The sequence below is a fragment of the Moschus berezovskii genome, chromosome 1 (genome assembly GCF_049115385.1).
Source record: "Moschus berezovskii isolate FMDL1 chromosome 1, NW_MosBer_1.0, whole genome shotgun sequence".
NCBI lineage: Eukaryota > Metazoa > Chordata > Mammalia > Artiodactyla > Moschidae > Moschus > Moschus berezovskii.
In genome coordinates, this window is record NC_142460.1 from 62,441,110 (window position 1) to 62,462,228 (window position 21,119).

Below are 21,119 nucleotides of genomic sequence, written 5' to 3' on the forward strand. Positions count from 1 at the left end.
TACGAGTATTTTGTTTGTTTGAATAGAAATTCTCCTATCTTCACCTAAGTCATAGGATGTAGGCAATGACAATGTGTTTCACATTTCCCAACTGCTTACTTCTTACTATCCTTTATTTGTCAACAACACTCAAATTCTTCTTGAAATAACACAGATAATAGAACTTCAACATTTACTACACGGGCAAAGGACAAATCACAGCAAACCACAAACAAGTCATCAAGTAATGATGAGCTCATTTGTTTTTCTTAGGATCTGAATAGAGGTACATTGTATTATTGCTCTGGGTTAATCTGGGAGCACTAGCCACGTGTAATTTTCAATTAGGGTAAGAGTGAATAAATACAATAGTTCATTCATTGCCATAACACCACTCCACAGGGAATCCTGTGGGTTACTGCATGGATTGCTTTAATAAGCATATATTTGTGTTTAGATGCTCAGTCTGATCTGAAGGGCACCCGGCAAACAACTGAGCCTATGAAGTCAAATGGCAGACACTGGCGCACGTCAGTGGTACATTAGCATCGCCACTACTTGGCACTGTCATGGGAAGGAGGCTGAACCTCCCACTGGGAGGAGAGCAGGACAAAACCAAAGAGACTGAAAGAGATTTCAGGGTGAAATAAGGGAGGGTGGGAAAATGATAAATGAGAAGCAAAAGAAGCCAACACTGGGGACCACTTGATCATTTTTTCAAGCTGGGCATGGAGAATGCAGACCAGTTTTTGCTGATACTGAGGACCAAGGTTCAAGTCACATAGCTAAGTATATCCTGTCCTCTGGGACACTATAAAGCCAGTAGAAGAAAAGGAGAAGAGAAAGAAAGGAATGAGAATTATAATCTCGGGCAGAGATAATAGAAAAGAATAAAACAACTTCAACTTTATTAAGCAAAGCAGGAAAAATAAATAACATGCATAATTAAGATGATTTATTAAAACGTCAGTGATTCTGACACTACTGAGAATCTATCCTTTCAGAAAAAAGCCTCTCATGGAGAAACTTACCATGTCAACCTCTGAAATGCTGTCAATACTTTCAACCTGGACATCTATACCCACTGGCACTGGAGACCCTTCAGAAGAAGAATGAGAATACAGTGAGGAATCAGGATTATTTTTGGAAACATTTAAAACAGAGAGAGATCAATGCTGCAAATGAATTACTTTTCAAGTTTTAACGATAAATTTCTCAATTATCTATTGATATATTATTACATATTCAGGGAGCAGACTAGCAGGAAGTTCATGATTTTGGCAAATATGGGAGCCTTTCTTCTCTTGCTTAAAAATCAGTCTCTTTCACGTGGGCAGGCTAGAGGGACACACTGACAACAGTGCTACCCAGGATGCTGCACATTCAGAAATGTCCCCTCCCAGATAAACAGAAACCATAACTTGCATGTAGGGTGAAGCAGACATCCTTAGAAATGTGAATGCTGAGAGTATTCTGAAAATCAGAATGGGAGCAACTTCAGACAGGCAAGTTCTAGATTTGTGTGCAGTTGGGTCTCACAGAATCAGGCTCATGTGCCCAGGAAACAAACAGAGACCAAGATAATTCCTTGTTACACTCTGCAGAGGGTTTCATCTGTTCCTGTATGAGGGGATGCTGATGCTAATAACTTCATTATTTAGTACCGTGTATGAACTGTGATGCATATATGCATGTGTGCTCAGTGCTCAGTTGCTCTTTGCAACTCCATGGACTATAGTCTACCAGGCTCCTCTGTCCATAGGATTTTCCAGGCAAGAATCCTGGAGTGGGTTGCCATTTCCTCCTCCAGCGGATCTTCCTGACCCATGGATCAAACCCAGTTCCCTTGTGTCTCCTGCACTGGCAGTGGATTCCTTACCACTAGCACAACCTGGAAAGTCCCGATGTATATATATGTTCAAATAATTTGTATATTTATACATAGACTCTTCATATGTTTTCTTTCCACAGTGACCAATTCTCAAGCTTTATAGCCCTTAATTAAAAAATGTTTTCAACTATTGTTGGAAAAAAACAGAAATCTTGCCTAGATGGATCCTAAGTGGTTATTTCAGACAGGATTCTGGTATTTAGAAGGGACAGGCCAGAAAGACTTCATTCCTTATTGTCTGGATATGCTACATGTGACATATATGTGCCTATAATTTAATAAAGCACCAAATTATTGTGTTTTAAATGTACTCTGTGTGTGTATGCTTAGTCACTCAGTCGTGTCTGACTCTTTGGGAACCCATGGTACTGTAACCTGCCAGGCTCCTCGGTCCATGAGATTATCCAGACAAGAATACTGGAGTGGGTAGCCATTCCCTTCTCCAGGGGATCTTCCCAACCCAGGGACTGAACTGGGGTCTCCTGCATTGCAGATGGATTCTCTTACCATCTGAGCCACTAGGGAAACCCCAATATAGTACATTATAAAACAAGACATGCCTCACCAGTCCCTGTGCACCATCTATGCCTACCCGCCCCATTAATTGGCTGACATTATCTTCACTTTATCTACACAGATTCCCTCTTTTATAAATCTAAACCCTCAATATCGTTCCTTACTTATAAGGATTTCAACTAGCCAGGCACTGGGACTGTCACTAGAACATATTTCTGTTTCAGGCTGTAGGAACACCTTACTTGCATCTCAACTGCTAACTATTTCCTGCCATATCGGACCAATTACTTCCAATAGTATTAATAATGACAATTCTATTAAAATGTCATTTAGTGATAATTATGATTAAGCATTAACATGGGAACAGCTCAGTATTATTCCTTTATCAGGTTTAGCTCTGATGCTTTTGTTTTGCCTTTTTTCTTTAATTGATGTGTCTGTGCATAGTCAGTTGCTTCAGTCATGTCCAACTCTTTGCATCCTTGTGGACTGTAGCCCTCCAGGCTCCTTTGTCCATGGAATTCTCCAGGCAGGAATACTAGAGTGGGTTGCCATGTCTTCCTTTGGGGGAATCTTCCCAACCCAGGGAGCGAACCCACATCTCCTGCATTGCAGATGAATTCTTTACCACTGAGTCACTGGGGAAGCCCTCTTTAACTGGTCGAGCTATCAAAATATACACTTCATGCAAAGATCTCATCCCTGGCCCTATGTGGCCTTTCAGGATGAGTAATTCCTCCCACTAACTCCAATACTCCAAAAGACTAAAGTGATGGGAGAGGCCCTGGAGAGAGAACAGAGCATCCTGGAGAAAATACTGGTGTTAGAGTCCTGAGCAGAGCTTGAATCCAGCTCCACGACTCACATGAGAACTAGGATCAGTAAAATCTCTAAGCTTGGGGTCCTCAACTATCAGATCCAGTAGTAGTCTCACCAAGGAGACTTATTTAAAGACTAGAAATAATACAGTTGATAAACTTAGTGGATACTCAATAAATAGCATAGAATATATGTTATTGTTACTGTAATTCAGCAGATTTACAGAGGATTACATAGTTGGATGGCATCACTACTCAATGGACATGAGTTTGAGCAAGCTCCAGGAGTTGGTGATGGACAGGGAAGCCTGGTGTGCTGCAGTCCATGGGGCTGCAAAGAGTCAGACACGACTGAGCGACTGAACTGAACTGAATTCAGCAAAAATGTAAATCTATTCCTCAGAAAACAGACCACAATTTCCAGTCTTACATTCAAACACTGAGACAATCAGTCCATTCTTTACTAAAGAATGATCCAGTGCTTCTCATACAGTGTTTATTTTATGACAAAGTGTGAGCACAACGTGGATTCAGGATGTTTATGCCTTGTAAGCAGTACCCAGTTACTGATGAGTATCTCTGCAAGCCAGGGCAGTCTTCTAACACTACCATACAAGGACATTCGTGCCACCACTGGACAAGCACAGCCCTCGGGGTTGTTTGAAGGCTGGACTGACAGCGGGGTAATAACATGGCTTGTCCATTAGGAATGGGTTCCTAATATATCTTAGCTTTCTTCTTTCCTTCCTCCTATTTATTCTGTTTTTGTCAGGAAAAGCTCTTTCATCTCAAAGGAAAGTGTTTGTCCTCAGATGCTATCTGACATCATTTTTGTCTCCTTTGCATTTGATGCCCAAGTGGATCTTCTCCTGGGTCCAGGACTTTAAACTCTGCTCTGACATTCTGAGGACAGAGTGGAGGCTGAGGGCGAGTAAAGGCAAGAAGCAAAACCATAGAATTTGGGAGCTTCTTAAAAGCTCCAGAGATCATTCTTTTTTTTTTTTGCAAAATAGGAGCTAAGTCCAAGAGAGAAGGTGGCAATAAAGCAAAAAGATTAAAAACTATGAAATTTGTAGCCATATAAACCTGAGTTTAACCTTCTGTAATCCTTAACTCCTCTAAGCCTCAGGTTTTGCTCATCTGTAAAATAGGGGCATACATATATGGTCTGTGCCTAATGGGGTTGCTGTGAAACTAAATTAAAAAATGCATATCGAGTCCTTAGCCTAACCTAACATTAAATATCTTAACCAACTTATTCAGTATATAGTAATGTGTGATACACAGAACATGAATAATACGTTTCATAATTGCTCTTATTAATTCTCTATATAAAGCATTTGGAATATAATAAAAATTAAATGAAGCAGAAATAGATGTTTTTCTGGAACTGTCTTGCTTTCTCCATGATCCAGTGGACAATTTTGGCAAAACTGCCAACGTCCACTGGATCATGGAGAAAGCAAGACAGTTCCAGAAAAACATCTATTTCTGCTTCATTGACTATGCCAAAGCCTTTGACTGTGTGGATCACAATAAACTGTGGAAGATTCTGAAAGAGATGGGAATACCAGACCACCTGACCTGCCTCTTGAGAAACCTGTATGCAGGCCAGGAAGCAACAGTTAGAACTGGACATGGAACAACAGACTGGTTCCAAATAGGAAAAGGAGTACGTCAAGGTTGTATATTGTCACCCTGTTTATTTAACTTATATGCAGAGGACATCATGAGGAATGCTGGGCTGGAAGAAGCACAAGCTGGAATCAAGATTGCCGGGAGAAATATCAATAACCTCAGATGTGCGGATGACACCACCCTTATGACAGGAAGTGAAGAGGAACTCAAAAGCCTCTTGATGAAAGTGAAAGAGGAGAGTGAAAAGGTTGGCTTGAAGCTCAACATTCAGAAGACAAAGATCATGGCATCTGGTCCCATCACTTCATGGGAAATAGATGGGGAAACAGTGGAAACAGTGTCAGACTTTATTTTTTTGGGCTCCAAAATCACTGTGGATGCGGATTGCAGCCATGAAATTAAAAGACGCTTACTCCTTGGAAGGAAACTTATGACCAACCTAGATAGTATATTAAAAAGCAGAGACATTACTTTGCCAACCAAGTTCTGTCTAGTCAAGGCTATGGTTTTTCCAGTGGTCATGTATGGATGTAAGAGTTGGACTGTGAAGAAAGCTGATCACTGAATAATTGATGCTTTTGAACTGTGGTGCTGGATAAGACTCTTGAGAGTCCCTTGGACTGCAAGGAGATCCAACCAGTCCATTCTAAAGGAGATCAATCCTGGGTGTTCATTGCAAGGACTGATGCTAAAACTGAAACTCCAATACTTTGGCCACCTCATGCGACAAGTTGACTCACTGGAAAAGACTCTGATGCTGGGAAGGATTGGGGGAGGGAGGAGAAGGGGATGACAGAGAACGAGATGGCTGGATGGCATCACCGACTCGATGGACATGAGTTTGAGTGAACTCCAGAAGTTGGTGATGGACAGGGAGGTCTGGAGTGCTGTGATTCATGGGGTCGCAAAGAGTCGGACATGACTGAGCGACTGAACTGAACTGAACTGAAAAATTAAATAAATATTAGGTATTACAATTAGGTGTTGATTCCCCAGGATCACTAACTAGGTAGTAGCACAGACATTTCTGCTCCCATACATATTATACTATATTCTATTATACATATAAAAATCATTAATCTTACTTTTATGCATGCTGGAATAAGGGGATCTGAATAACAGTTATTCATCTTATTTGTGTAGTACATTTAAAATACTTGATATATTATCTCACGTTATTATTACAGCCACTTTGTTAGTTAGCTAGGTAGAACCAATTTAGTTCCATTTGACATATGAGGGAACTCATGTTCAGCAAGGTTGAAGACCTTGTCTGAAAGCTAGAGCTGGTTAATGCAGGAATACAGCCAGCTCCCCCTGGTTCCCAATCTGGTCCTCCTGTTTGACAAGCAAAGACTACACAAGTGGCTTTTACAAATTCAGCTTTTATCTCAGTAGCCAGTATCAAGATGCTGAATTGATTTCACTTTAAAGAAACAAAGAAATCATCATCTATAAAACTAAAACAAAAAAAGCCCTTAGTTATGGGAGATGTAAAGGGTAGGGAAAGTATAAATAAAATGAGCAGCAATTTATAACCCAAGTTAAACAAAAGGCTCCCTTAAATTTATATCCTCCTGTTTCCACATAATGAGTCAATTAATCTTCTAATGCTTTATAAAAGTAAAAAACACTGCAGTAGCAGCTGGTTTTAATGTTAAAGCTAATTAGGAAAACATTAAGGCAAGAGAAGTGCTGAAGTTACATTTAGCTCAAGAGGAAAGAAGAATGTGTGTGTGTTGTGTTATGGACAAGTATAAAGAAAGAGAAGATAAATTTAAGGTTGTCTTTTATATCCTGCAGCTTGATTTTCCCAGGAAAGCAGGCTTGAGAGAACAGAGAATGGGTCACCAGTATAAAAAGCTGTTCTGACCAAGACAAGAGAAGGTTAAGGACTGTATTTCGCAGAACTACCAGACTGACACTTCTGACTGAATTTACGGATTTTTTCTGCCTGAACTGACTGAATACACAAGCCACTTGGATACTGTTTAGCCCCAGTCCATGATTGTTAGAAAAATTTCTTAATCCTGGGATGATTTGCCACCTGCCACTAAGTAGTACATTTCCATTGCATTTTTAATGACCCCCACAAAGTAGCCTCAGGAAAAAAAAAATGTTTTAAAAATTCTTAACACGTATCCCTAACAGATCAAGAGAAGTGGAAACTTAAGATCAATATTATGTTTTCCTGGGGAGGTGGGGGTGATACAGAGGAGGGAGAAAGAAGGCATAAATGTTTTAAGATAAAAGCTTTGGGTCGACTCTTGGTAATTTATGACGGTACTTCTTAAATTGTAAAGTGTAGTTGAATCACCTGGGGATCTTGTTAAAATGCAGATTTTTATTCAGAAAGCCTGGGGTGGGTCCTGATCTTCTGCATGTCCAACTAATTCCCTAGCGACTCTGCAGCTGGTCCATGGAACACTTTGAGTTACAAAGTGTGGAGTGCTTGTTTCAAGGTCCAAATTCAAGGGCACCAATTTTTCTCTTAATCTCTCTGGCTTTCAGTGGTCTAAAATAAACCCATAAAACCCTTTCCTCTAGGATAGGAATTCATTAAATTGACGAACCTAACCTAACAGGAATTAGGGCAGCTTTTTGAATTCCTATAGAAGGAAATAGATCATTTTGGGCTGCTAATCACTACTCCAGAGAGGCCAATTCCAAGCTATTCCTGTGCGTCTGGAGCCCCCTAATGGCTTCAAGTACCCACATCCTGTCAAGTTTAAATTAAAAAAAAAGTTCCCCAGCTAAATTGTGGGAGCGGAAAGATTTTAGAGACTCTTTAGAATTAGAGACCAAGGTCCAGAATACCTTCTTAAAAGTTGCAGAGTATATTATCCAAACTTTGGGCAAATTCTGTTGGGGGAAATAAACAGTCTATTGGGAATGGCAGTTAAGAGTACATCTTCAGGAGAATTGTGGTTAAGGATGACACATCTGAGTAGTGATGTAAAAAAAAAAGAAGTTTAAAAATAGATCTATAGGTAATTTAAAAAAACAGCATACATCTTTGAACCTGACTGATTTTGAGGCTTCTAAAAATCTTAAATTAGGTTCAATAAATGTGAGAAATGCTCCTGAAAAACAAAACATTATACTCACCACGAATTAATCTGATGCTAATAATCTAATTCAGTAGTTATCAAATAATCAGTAGTTATCAAATGTGATTGTCACCCAGCAGAATCAACATCACCAAGAAATGTATAAGACATGAGAATTGGTGACCCCACTCAAATCTACTGAATCAAAACCTCTGTGGGTGAGGCCCAGTGATCTGGGTGGTAAGGAGCCCCTAGGGGACTCTGAGGCCTGTTGAAACTTACATCATTAGCCTAATAAAGGGCTTCCCTGGTGGCTCAGATAGTAAAGAATCTGCCTACAATGTGGGAGACCTGGGTTTGATCCCTGGGTTGAGAAGATCCCCTAGAGGAAGGAATGGCAACCCACTTGATTATTCCCCCTGGGTGGACAGAGGAGCCTGGCAGGCCACAGTCCACGGGGCGGCAAGGAGTTGAACCTGACTGAGCAGTTAAGCACACACACACACACATAACCTAACAAAATCAAAACCAGACCCTTAGAATTGCAACCCAGTGGATTCCAGGAAATTAAAGAACAAAACGAAACAATCCTTAACGTAAGAGTTACCTGATGTACTTTTAAATTTTACCAGTTAACACATTAGTTTGCTGTGGTACCTACCTGTGTGTTGTGCTTCCCTTTGTCATAACCACAATATGATGAGTATCGAGGTCTTCCCACCCACACCAAGTACTTGCAGTGTTAATTATCCAAAAGTGGTACCTATTCTACTCCTGGGGGATCCTGGTTCCTCACCCCCACACTCATTGCTCTTACTTCCACGTCTCTAGCATGAAAAGTTGTCACTTCAGGAAATTGTGGGTGTGGGAGACCTTAGGGCAGGAGCAGAAGAGTCAGGATGGATTTAGCACTAAGGTGGAGAGTACAGCTTAACTGGGTGATTTTACCACACCCTGTGTATCTCTGAAAAGCTTGGTACCCCCAGGGATGCAACTATATGCACATGAAACAATCTGACAGGAGGAAAGGCTTTTTTCCAAGTAATATATCCTCCTACTGTGGTTTGCTTCTGTTCTCCTTACCAGTCATTGCATCTTGGTTCTACCACATTACTTTTTTCATGGCCTTGAGAACATTTCTTAATTTCTCTAAGCCCTAATTTCCACATTGTAATATTAGGGTTGTAACACATACTTTGCAAGCGTGGAATGAGACAGTGCATTAAAGGACTTAGCACAGTGCCTGGCACTCCCAACATTTCAATCAATTTTTATTGCTAGGTGCAATTAAAAGAAAAACCCTCAGCAGAGGCGGTTCACAGGGAGCCATGGCATTTGGCAGACTAGTTCTTCAGGAAAAGTTAGGCATTCCAGCTCATAAGCATGTTTCACAAGATTTTATGAACGCCATCATGTAACTCAGGCTTCCCTGGTGGCTCAGAGGTTAAAGCGTCTGCCTCCATTGCGGGAGACCCGGGTTCGATCCCTGGGTCGGGAAGATCCCCTGGAGAAGGAAACGGTAACCCACTCCAGTATTCTTGCCTGGAGAATCCCGTGGACGGAGAAGCCTGGTAGGCTACAGTCCATGGGGTCTCATAGAGTCGGACACGACTGAGCGACGGAACGGAACGGATCATATAACTCAATAGATTTTAATTAAAACAATATATTGCTGTATGGGCAAGATATATACATTCACTATTTTTGAACACGTATTATTTATTGAACACACTTTTTATGATAATGTATATAGTAAACAATGGGTCATTTTGGTTAATTTACACTGCATAAATTATCAATTGGTCTTATTCAAGAGAAGATCATTGTAAAAGGTTTTTATTTCTTTTTTAAACTGATGGTGTTGTGTTTTGGTCTTAATGACTTCAAATTTTCAACTCGGTTTTGACAATGCAGTGGATTATAACGCAGGAGTTTTGTAAAGATAGTGCTCACCTCCAAATCCAGGTCTCATTGCAAAATCATGGTCGTCTATGTGGAGGATTTGCTTGTATTTCAGGGGCCACACTTTGGTACTGTCTACTTTTCTCATTCGAGTTTCTTGTTTGCTGTACCTCCAAGGAGAAAAATGCTTCTGAGATACATGTGCTTCTGGATATTTTGATTTAGTTTAGCTTTCTGTGCTCAACACGGTATGCTCCAAAATATGCACATAAAGCTCATTTTCTCAGTTCATATTTCATACAGACAAAGATCAACCAATATTTACTCTTTCTTTCACAAGGGTGGGACAGGTAAGGTAAAGTACCTTGAATGACACACTTGAGTGTGGATGTGGTCCTGACAATGTGGTTTTTAGTAGGGAAACCTGATCACTAGCACTTGGGTGGAGCTGATCAACATTCAGGCCCATAGACCCCAACCCAGATCAACTAAACCAGAACCAGAGGACACACGGCCTAGGAATCTGCATTCAACGTGGTACCCGAGTGACTCTTGGAATCACAGAAGTTAAACTACCTCTTACACTGTTGCTGCTGCTGCTGCTAAGTCACTTCAGTCGTGTCCGACTCTGTGTGACCCCATAGACGGCAGCCCACGAGGTTCCCCTGTCCCTGGGATTCTCCAGGCAAGAACACTGGAGTGGGTTGCCATTTCCTTCTCCAATGTGTGAAAGTGAAAAGTGAAAGTGAAGTCGCTCAGTCGTGTCCGACCCTTAGCGACCCCACGGACTGCAGCCCACCAGGCTCCTCCATCCATGGGATTTTCTAGGCAAGAGCACTGGAGTGGCTTGCCATTGCCTTCTCCGACCTCTTGCACTAAGATAATGTTAAAAAAATCAAAACAAGTGACCTGAAAATTGTAAACTGATGAAAACTGTTTTACAAAAAGTACAAAAAGTATAGGTGCTGGTTGGGATTCGAGGAGGAATCCCAGTAGTAGATTCTGGAACGAGGGAGGGCTATGGGCTTGGAGAGGAATCCCAGGGGGAAATGGATGAGCTGACAGTGACGGGACCTAAGACTGGCCCAGTGGTGAAGCAGGGGCACTACCTGGGGCAAAGGCAGAGTGAGTGGCCTTCCCGGTGTGCACGGAGACCTGATCTGGGAGCGAGGCCTGTGGCTCCCTGGGCTCTGAACTCAGACAAGTTGCCTGGGTCTCCCTGGCTCATTTCCTGTGCTCTGACGCATACTTCCCAGACATGTTCTAACTGTTTACGTGACATGCAGCTGACTTCTTGTCCCAGGTGCCCGAGACCTTGCTCAGTCCCTCTTCCAGAAGAACATTCCTGGGCTCCCCTGGTGTCTCTGTGGTAAACAGTCTGCCTGCCAATGCAGGAGACACAGGTTCCATCCCTGGTCTGGGAAGATCCCACATGCCGTGGAGCAGCGAAGCCCAGGCACCACTATCGCGCCTGTGCTCTAGTGGCAACCGCAACAAGAGAAGCCACCAACATGAGAAGCTTGCAGTTGGAGAGTAACCCCAGCTCGCTGCAATTAAAGAGAGCCCACACGGCAACGAAGACCCAGCACAGCCATAAATAAATAAAATTATTTTTTTAAAAAGAACATTCCTGTCACCATCACTGTCATTGTCAGCAGCAGCAATAACACAAGACACTGAGGGCTCTACTAGGCAAGTTCTAGTTACTTTTTCTTGATTGGCTTTTGCATTGATACATGTCTTCTTCAGGAAATACACATCAATTTTTAATATAATACTTGTGGACACAATTTCTTAGCTCAATACTTTGATGGTGAGAATTTCACATCCTGAAGCAGCTGGTTGAAGAAATATGTCGAGGTTTATGGGCACCGGAGAGCACCCAGTATGATCTTTAAGTACAGAAGTTTCTGGCTGAAACTCTCAAAGATTTATGTATGCATTTTTGCCATTGATAGAAATAGGGTAGTTGGAAGAACAGATTTGATTTTGTGTAGAAGACAAATGAGTTTGATTTTAAACACAAGTCATTTTATCCTATGAATAATTGACACAGAGAACTATTTCTTCCAAGGATCTCTTAACTAGAAAACCTCTTTCAAGGAGCTAGAATGATCCATTGATTGAAAAAGTAATAGCAGCTAGTTTTTATTAAATGCCTATTGTGTTCCAGGCCCTCTACCACATGTTTTGTAAGTACTATATTCTTTGGCATGAATCTCAATTACCAGGTTTGGTGGGCTCCATGCCTAGAGTTTCTGATTCCATAGTTTTAGGGTATGAGAATTTGCATTTATAACAATTTCTCAGGAGAACTACTGGTCTGGAAAATAATAGACGTTTTATAAAAGCTAGCTGGTTGTTATTATTTTAAGAAAAATTGGAATATTACATTGGGTAGAAATTCATGGAAATTTGTGAACTTCTTTAGCAATATAACTCAATGGCAATCTCTAGTACTCTTTTCGAAAGCATAGCCCTCCAGAGATTGGAAGGGATGAATTTTAATTAAGAATCCCCAGGATACCCATCTCAGAAATTCCATCCAGAGGAATAAAAAAAAAAATTTAAAAATTAAAAATAGAACATAGAAAAGCAAAGACAGAATGCCCCTCCCCCAAGTATCACCCTGTCCCTGTCTGGGAGTTGTGTTATTTAAAGATATTCTGTATGTTGTATCTTTTGCATGGAGCTTCCCTAGTGAAGAAAAAAAATCCTAATAAATTTCCAGAATTGTAATCCTTAAAAAACAAAGAAAGAATCTCCAGAACAATGAACATGCCACCTGCTATGAAAGGCAAGAAGCTCCCCAGGTGGCACAAGGGTTACAAATCTGCTTGCCAAGCAGGAGACAGGGTTTGATCCCTGGGTTGGGAAGATCCCCTGGAGTAGGAAATGGCAACCCACTCCAATCTTCCTGACTGGGCAATCCCAAGGACGGAGAAGCCTGGCCGGCTACAGTCCGTGAGGTCGCAGAGTTGGACAGGACTGAATGACTGAGCACGCGTGCGTGAAGGGCACTCCTGGCAGTTCCTAAAAGCACACACACCTCTTCTTACCTGAGGGCTCTACTTATGTGCAGTGAGATGTCCTATGTTTACTTACTTTTGACTTTATACACCATCTATTTCTCAAAAAGGTTTATGGGCTTAAACACCCTCTGAAATAATTTTGAAAACCTCACACATATTTAAGTAGTCATCTTCAATTTTTTCATCATAAAATTTAAAATTAATATTGATAATTTAAAATAAAACTTATATTCCTCCTTTAAATGTATCCAATGAACCTGAAATACTCAAAATATGCATTTTAAAATACATGAATAAGCTCCTCTTTAAAAACCAGAAGTTTTGTCTCATTCGTTTTCTTGAAACTTGCATTTCCATTTTATTTTCTTTATTGAATTTTATCACCTGTCATACTTCTTTCCAAGAAGACATGTATACACACTAAAATAAATTATTTTGTAGCCTCTATGACTATTAAAAATGGAGCAAAACATAACTCATATAAATGTTGATAATCATTATTAAAATTATGATTATATTTTATTGGAGAAGTATTTCTTAATAAAGTGATGGTACATTTTCCCTATTTTGTGTATCTGTGTATGGATATTACTCATTGCATTTGTTATTTCTTGTCTTTTTTGATAAAGCCCCTCTAATAGATGTGAGGTGATATCTCATGGTTTTGATTTACATTTCCTTGATCCTATTTTTCACTTCTATAGATGAAAATACAGAAAAACTTTGTTCATGGACATGGAATTGGAAGAAATTTTGTTTCAGGACTATAACTTAAACAATTCCTTCTTACTTATTTTTCAAAATTCACATTGTGGTGTTTCATCAAGACTTCTTTCTAATGATTTATAATCTGACAAATTAGGTGGGTTCTTTCTTCAATATTGCTGAAAGCAAAAAAAAAAGGAAAACAGTTTGGAAAAGGATGTGTTATTCAAACTAAAGTCATCAGCTGCCTTAACAACAACATCTGTAATGGATCCTTTGTACCCGGGTGGGTTTTATCCACTCGTGTAACACACACGGTTAAGATTCAGAAAAAGGAAGAGGTGTGTGTGCTTTTATTTTGCCAAATGGGACAGAGCAATCATTAAAGGGAGGCTAGAGAGAAGACTGCAGGCAAATTTTCAGGAGGATCCATTTTAGGAAAGAGGTCAGAGGAAGTCAGAGATCCAGAAATAATTATTTTAGAACTTTTCATGCTCACATGTGCCTCTGAGAGCTTGCATGCACCCTTAGGGGAACATTATACTCTAGGAGCATGAGTGTCCTATTTGAAGACCCCTGACTTGAAAAAAAAAAAGCATACAAGTAGAAAGTTTAATAAAATGAAGACAAATAAAACAGACAAAGGCAAAAGAAACAAATGTGCTTAAAGGGGAGGTTAATTTATGACAGAGAACCAGATCTAGCTCAGAACTTTCTGGTCTGATTCCCTCTAAGAATCATTTGAAGACCCTTTGTTTTCTGCCTTCTTCCTTTTTCTAGAAAAAATGATTCTACTTTTAGTCATTACTGAAAGAAACCTTTTGTATTAAATTGGAAAATTTTGCTTGAAAATCTGAATTCTTCTTTTGAAAAATCAGGAAATCTAGCGACACCGGGCTGAAGTTCTCTTCCAAGAAGAAAAGTCTTAACCTGACCAGCCTCTGCCCCTAGAGGAACATGGAGCCCATAATAGCCTCAGTCTCTGCCAGCCACTTCTGTCTTACTTGCAGAGCAGTTTGAATTGGCAATCTCGGGGACACTCCTGGCTTCTACATTAGGTTCTCAATGTGCTGCTGCTGCTGCTAAGTCACTTCAGTCGTGTCCAACTCTGTGTGACCCCATAGACGGAAGCCCACCAGGCTCTCCCCACCCTGGGATTCTCCAGGCAAGAACACTGGAGTGGGTTGCCATTTCCTTCTCCACTCGATGTGCTAGTAAATGTTTAACAAGAAACTCTCTAGGAAGAAAAGCCCTGTTGGTGGTGTTTCCTGATTTCCATACTGTCATCACAGCTGATTTCAAGCTAAGGATATGACAGAGAAGTGTGTAGCCCATAGTATAGTATAGTACAATACAATGCAATGTAATATAAGTTTTGTGTATGGTAGTGCACTACAGTTTATATGATAATACAGTATTCTGTATTAGTGTAATACACAATACTACTTATCCAGTAGTATACCCTACTATATGGTTGTACACTACATAGTAGATGCCACACTAAGCTATATACTAGCGTATGCCACACCATGCTGTATGCTAGCGCGTGCTACACCATGCTGTATACTAGCGTGTGCCACACTATGCTGTATAGCGTGTGCCACACTATGTGATATACTGGCGTGTGCCACACTATGCTGTAGACTAGTGTGTGCCACACTATGTGATATACTAGTGCGTGCCACACCATGCTTAGACTAGCGCGTGCCACACCATGTTGTATACCAGCGCGTGCCACATCATGCTGTATACTAGTGTATAGCACATATAGTACCAGTACACCATATACAGTTACACTATACTATGTAGTTTGTGCTATAGTACATTGAGGGCAGGAGGAGAAGGGGATAACAGAGGATGAGATGGTTGGATGGCATCATCGACTCAGTGGATATGAATCTGAGCAAGCTGCAGGAGATGGTGAAGGACAGGGAAGCCTGGCGTGCTGCAGTCCGTGGGGTCACAAAGAGTTGGACATGACTGAGCGAACAGCGTAGCATACTATATTACAGTACAGTGTAGTATTTCTTCCTGATATCAATAGATACAAATAGTGGAGAACAATACACGATAGTAACATGTAGTAAAGTAGTTAGGAAATGGTGAACTTTAAGTATTTATTACTTTCATTAAAAATAATTTATTTAATTGTATGTCTGTATAAGTTAATTTTTACTAAGTTTAATTTTAGCAGCCTTAAAATGTCACGACTGACTCTTGCAAGCTGATTTACACAGAAACTGGGCACTCTGCTGATTACTCTTAAGGCTGAGACAGTATGTTCTTCTTAACTCCCAACCCAATACTTGTCATTACAGAGGGCACTCAGTACAGTTGCTGAAAGGATGAATAAATATTCAGCAAGTCTGGATGCTTAATCCTCTTTGCATCACTGGGGAGCCAGATCTCTCCCCTAGGCCAAACAGGAATATTTTCCCCTGCCATACTTAATTTATTCACCAACTCCTCCTCTCCCCTACTTTGTTTTTAAGAAATAAAGGGATGAATCTTTGGATGAAAGATTTTTAAAGTATTTGGATAAAAAAGGGAGTCTTTGGGCAAAAAGTAAAATTATATTCTGAATGTAAATAGTTAATAGCCTGTTTAAGGATGGTAGGAAAACTGGCTCAAAATAATGTACATAAATGTGACCTAATATATACAAATATACTTCTTAATTTTCAAAGAAAGATCAAGTCTTCTTTCCATGTTCATTCTATTAGTTCTCTTGCATTATGAGCTGACATTACTGACTTGATGGGCATGAGTTTGAGCAAGCTCCGGGAATTGGTGATGGACAGGGAAGCCTGACATGCTGCAGTCCATGGGGTTGCAAAGAGTCGGACATGACTGAGCGACTGAAATGAACTGAACTGAACTTATGACAGAGTGGATTATTAATTCATTACTTATTTAATTATTGATAATCAGATCATATGTGGGGTAAAGAACCTCACAGTGTTTATTCATATACTAAGGTCTAAATTATCCTGGGTTCCTTACTCTATAAACTATCTTACACAGTAATTTCAGTACTTTTGTCAAAATGCCTTAAAATCTGCCTGAGAGGGTGCTGAATGACAGCTCAGAAGCTGGCTGGCTGCATTACTCTGTTCACTGGGGAAATGGATGGTTTTCATCGTAAGTGGTTGCTTCTGAACCAGGGTGTGTATTTTACGCCATCCCTAGAGTCCTAGAGGATTTTTCTTTGAAGAACAAAAGAGGTAGGTATAAATTTTAATGAATCATATTGTGGCTTATCACTTAGGATATAGAGTGAAAACAAACACTTGCCCCACAGAGTAGAAAGCCCAGGGTTCCCTCTTCATTTAACTAGAGTCTAAAAATTAGACGCTTAACATGAGAGAGAAATTCTCACACCATCACAAAAAAGATGTTTTCTTCTTGCCCATTAAATGACACCTACAAAATACACATGGCAGATTTTTCTCCAGCAATTCTCCCACCAATAGTGGGCTGGTGGACTGTTGAGTCCCTATGACTATCTCCCTTCTTATCTACACATCCACTAAACAAAGTGGGCAAACCCCCTACTGTTTAAGTCACAGATGATATTTTAAGCAATCTCCATTTGTTTCAAAATTGATACAATATCCTACCAAAACACACTAGACGTTATAAGCAGCCTGAAAAAAACACACAGCCTGGTTGGATAGCCTCACATTTCCTAAATATTGCTTGCCTAATTGCCTCGGGGGAGACAGAAAGTGTTTAAAAGGGACAAGACTTCATAACATCGTCGATCTGAGTGTGGAAGCCAAGTCTGGAAGGGAAGTATGGGAGATGGTTTGATTTCTAAGAGCAGAGCAGGAATCAGGACTCTAGCAACCACTCCTCCCCACTCCCCCGCAGTGCTTTTGTTTTTGGTCATTAAACCTGAGGCTTCAGAAGGATTTATTAAATTTTTATGTTCTCTTTCCTGATCTTATAGTGAGTGCTTCATAAATATTCAAAATGTGAGAGCAATCTGGCTGAAACATATGTCACCAAGGTTGGCGGGGTGATCTCACTCACTTTCATTCCTCAATTTCTCTTACTGGGTCTTTTTGGGACTCTTGCACTTGGTGAGAAGGAAAGACTTTCCCTAGCACAGGAGGCTATTCATTGGTTATTAAAGTTACCTGGGTAGTACTAGGCATTGCACTGGGCTACATGCATGCTCAGTTGCTCACTTGTGTCTGATTCTTTGAAACTCCATGGACTGCAGTCCCCAGGCTCCTCTGTCCAAGGGATTTCCCAGGCAAGAATACTGGAGTGGGTTGCCATTTCTTTCTCCAGGGGATTCTCCTGATCCATGGATCGAACTCTTATCTCCTGAGTCACTTGAATTGCAGGCAGATTCTTTACTACTGAGTCACTAGGGAAGCACTACCTGTGTACTACGGTGTCTAGTTGTTCTAGTTTGAGACTGAGGGGGTTCCTGGGACTTCTAGCGCTGAAGACCATGGCTGCTAAGTTGCTTCAGTCGTGCCCGACTCTGTGTCACCCCACAGACGGTAGCCCACCAGGCTCCCCTGTCCCTGGGATTCTCCAGGCAAGAACACCGGAGTGGGTTGCCATTTCCTTCTCCAATTCATGAAAGTGAAAGTAAAGTAGCTCAGTCGTGTCCTACTCTGAGCGACCCCATGGACTGCAGCCCACCAGGCTCTTCCATCCATGGAATTCTCCAGGCAGAAGTACTGGAGTGGGTTGCCATTTCCTTCTCCAAAAGACCATGGAGCCCCAGGCAAACCAGATGAACTGGTCATTCTAGTAGAGACCTATGCCCCTTCACTAGCAGATCCAAACATACCCTGATTATTGAGGACAGGATAGTAATGACAATGTATTGACATTCAGGATGATATTTCAAAGATGATTTTCGAAATGGAAAATGAATCTTGAAAAACAACAAATGGCTTTGATGCCTTTCGGTACTGTCTCATCAGTATAGAGAACTATATACACTCTGCAAGTACTTGACATCAGAAATTGGTACTTAGACTAATTTCTACTCCAAAATTTTTGATGGAACATTAAACTCATGTCATTATTAATGATAAATGCATTGCTCATTGGAGAAATACAATCCCTGAGAGAAGACTCATACAAGAGCCCTTTAACTACTTTGAATAAAATTAAGCACGGAAATGCCAGCATGAACCCTAGATTCTGTTCTTTCTATGATAACCAAAAGTGATTTATTTTGATGAGTGAGCACCCTCTCTAGGGACAATCACTGCCACAAATGTGCTACCATTAAAGATATATTTCCCATAGGTCTGAGGCAGCTGGTGAGAGAAATTGGGACTATAGTATGGGTGTCTTACCGAGTCTGTTCCATTGAAGAGGAGCAGCGTGGGTGGGGTGTCTTGATTTCAGCAACAACAGAAGCATTTGGCATCAGTGTGATCCAGATGCAGATGAAGAAAACCAACTGGGAAGCCAGGATCATCTCTTCCAAAAGAAAGAAATGTGGACAGATACAACCAATGCTGTTATCAATACTGCTTCTTCACTTGTCCTTTTAAAAGTAATTAGAGTGCCAGGTAAAAAGGTATCAAGGAAGAAATAGAGACATTGCTTTCAGGGCTGTGTCCTTTGTTTTAGTAGGTTAAGTGGATTGACATCATTTAGAGGCAAACATCTGTCTGGATCATCAGCCATTCAAGAAAAACAAAGCAGATTTTTTCATTTTTTGCAGGGAAGGTTCTTAGTGGGATGCTTGATCCTGGACCCAATAAAATCTCAGTGACAGTCGTAGGCAGACAAAGAAGTGAGGTTAGGCTTTAAGTCCCCTTAATCCAACACAATATCATTTGAATATATTTAACGACTCAGCAAAATAATATGCTTAATGAGAACAAAGATGATTAGTTTAATCCAGAAAGGAATCTTTCCTTCTCCAAATGTGTACAGATTGCCAGAGTACAGACAAAATTCAATGATTATTTTGTCAAATAAATAATCATATTTTAAGATGGTGGTTTATTCCATTGATATCAATCAAGTGGTTCAATTTAAGGTTTAATATGGTGAGCAGCCAGATAAATAAGAGAAGAAATTAGCCTTGGGCAGAGGGTAAGGAATTATGTTAAATTATGGCCACATAGGAGGCTAAAGATACTTTGCACATATTGAGTAGAAATAGTCCCTCTATAATGCAAAGTGCCAATGCACGGGTATGAGAGTGAAATTCAGTTTCTTCAGCTCTAAAATAAAAGGTGAACAAGTCAGTGACAGCCGACTATTTACTAGGACTGAAAAAGAATGCTGTTTTCTTCCCAGGAATATAGTGTGAAGGAAATTCTTAAATTTCCTCAAATTAATTTGTCTCCTTGACACTGCATATCTTGTGTTACTGCTTGATTATGCTTATTTTGACTTGGGTTTCCTCTTTTCTTAGCCCATGGATTAACACCTCCTATGCTTTTTGGGGCAAGTATTTCCTCTTTAAATGTGTTTAATATAAAATATTATAAATATTACAAATATACAGAATAAAGTAATAAGTCTTTACCTTTCCCTTCATCCCCTATTTCATGTTTATCATTAATGCTTTTATATATATTCATAATATATGCTTTTATATATATTCATAAATAATCTACAGTTTTTTTTGCACATTTCAGAAAACTGTATAAAAATGGTGTTAAATTATACCTTTACCTCTGCAACATACTTTTTTCTCTCCACATTATGCTTAGATTTATTATGTCGATAGATGTAGTCCTACTCAATTCATTTTTAAGTGCAATACAATACTTCAATGTGTGGATAATTAACATTTTATTTATTTATTCTTTTGCTGATGGACATTATTTCTTATTTTCCTATGATAAATAATCTATTATAATCAAGTCTGTGGTGCATTTTGGTCAATATTTTCTTGTGTTCATATGTAACAGTTTCTTTAGTATAAATACCTAGGAATAAAACCTCTAGGATGAACAATTTTCACATCTTCAAATTTATAGGAGACTACCATAATGCTCACAATAGTTGCACCAATTTACAGCCTCACTAACAGTGAATGAGAGCTCTCGTTTCTTAAAATCTTTTTTGACTTTAATATAATTAAGTTTCTAAATGTTACCCAATCAGTCTTTTAGGTTTACTTTTCATTTCCCTAATGGCTAAAGAAGTTTGAGCAATTTTTTTCATCTATTTCTGGGCCAGTAAGGTTTCTTCTGCAAAAAGCCAGTCAATACAAGAAATGTGAGAAAAGTTGCTGGTCTTTTTGTTTTTTTCCCCTCAAAGTGTAAGCATTTTCTCTCTCTCTTTTTCTTTAATTGGAGGATAATCACTTTACAGTGCACAAATACTGGGCGTATGCCCTGCTGCTGCTGCTAAGTCACTTCAGTCGTGTCCAACTCTGTGTGACCCCATAGATGGCAGCCCACCAGGCTCCCCCATCCCTGGGATTCTCCAGGCAAGAACACTGGAGTGGGTTGCCATTTCCTTCTCCAATGTGTGAAAGTGAAAAGTGAGAGTGAAGTCACTCAGTCATGTCTGACCCTTAGCGACCCCATGGACTGCAGCCCACCAGGCTCCTCCGTCCATGGGATTTTCTAGGCAAGAGTACTGG

At 40.1% G+C, this 21,119-nt stretch overlaps 1 protein-coding gene across 2 annotated transcripts in view; it reads right to left on the bottom strand.

Annotated features, from left to right (window-relative positions):
• GABRR3 (gamma-aminobutyric acid type A receptor subunit rho3) overlaps window positions 1-18,986 on the bottom strand; it is a 47,480-nt gene extending 28,494 nt beyond the window's left edge. Inside the window, exons 1-3 of one of the 2 annotated variants that reach the window (XM_088838274.1) lie at window positions 18,862-18,986; window positions 9,846-9,964; window positions 1,011-1,078 (exon numbers count right to left, since the gene is read on the bottom strand). In XM_088838274.1, the coding sequence (XP_088694400.1) occupies window positions 1,011-1,078; window positions 9,846-9,964; window positions 18,862-18,986 (312 nt within the window). The remainder of the gene's footprint in view (window positions 1-1,010; window positions 1,079-9,845; window positions 9,965-18,861) is intronic. The other variant, XM_055417921.2, reaches the window with a different exon arrangement.
• Window positions 18,987-21,119: the final 2,133 nt, after the last annotated feature.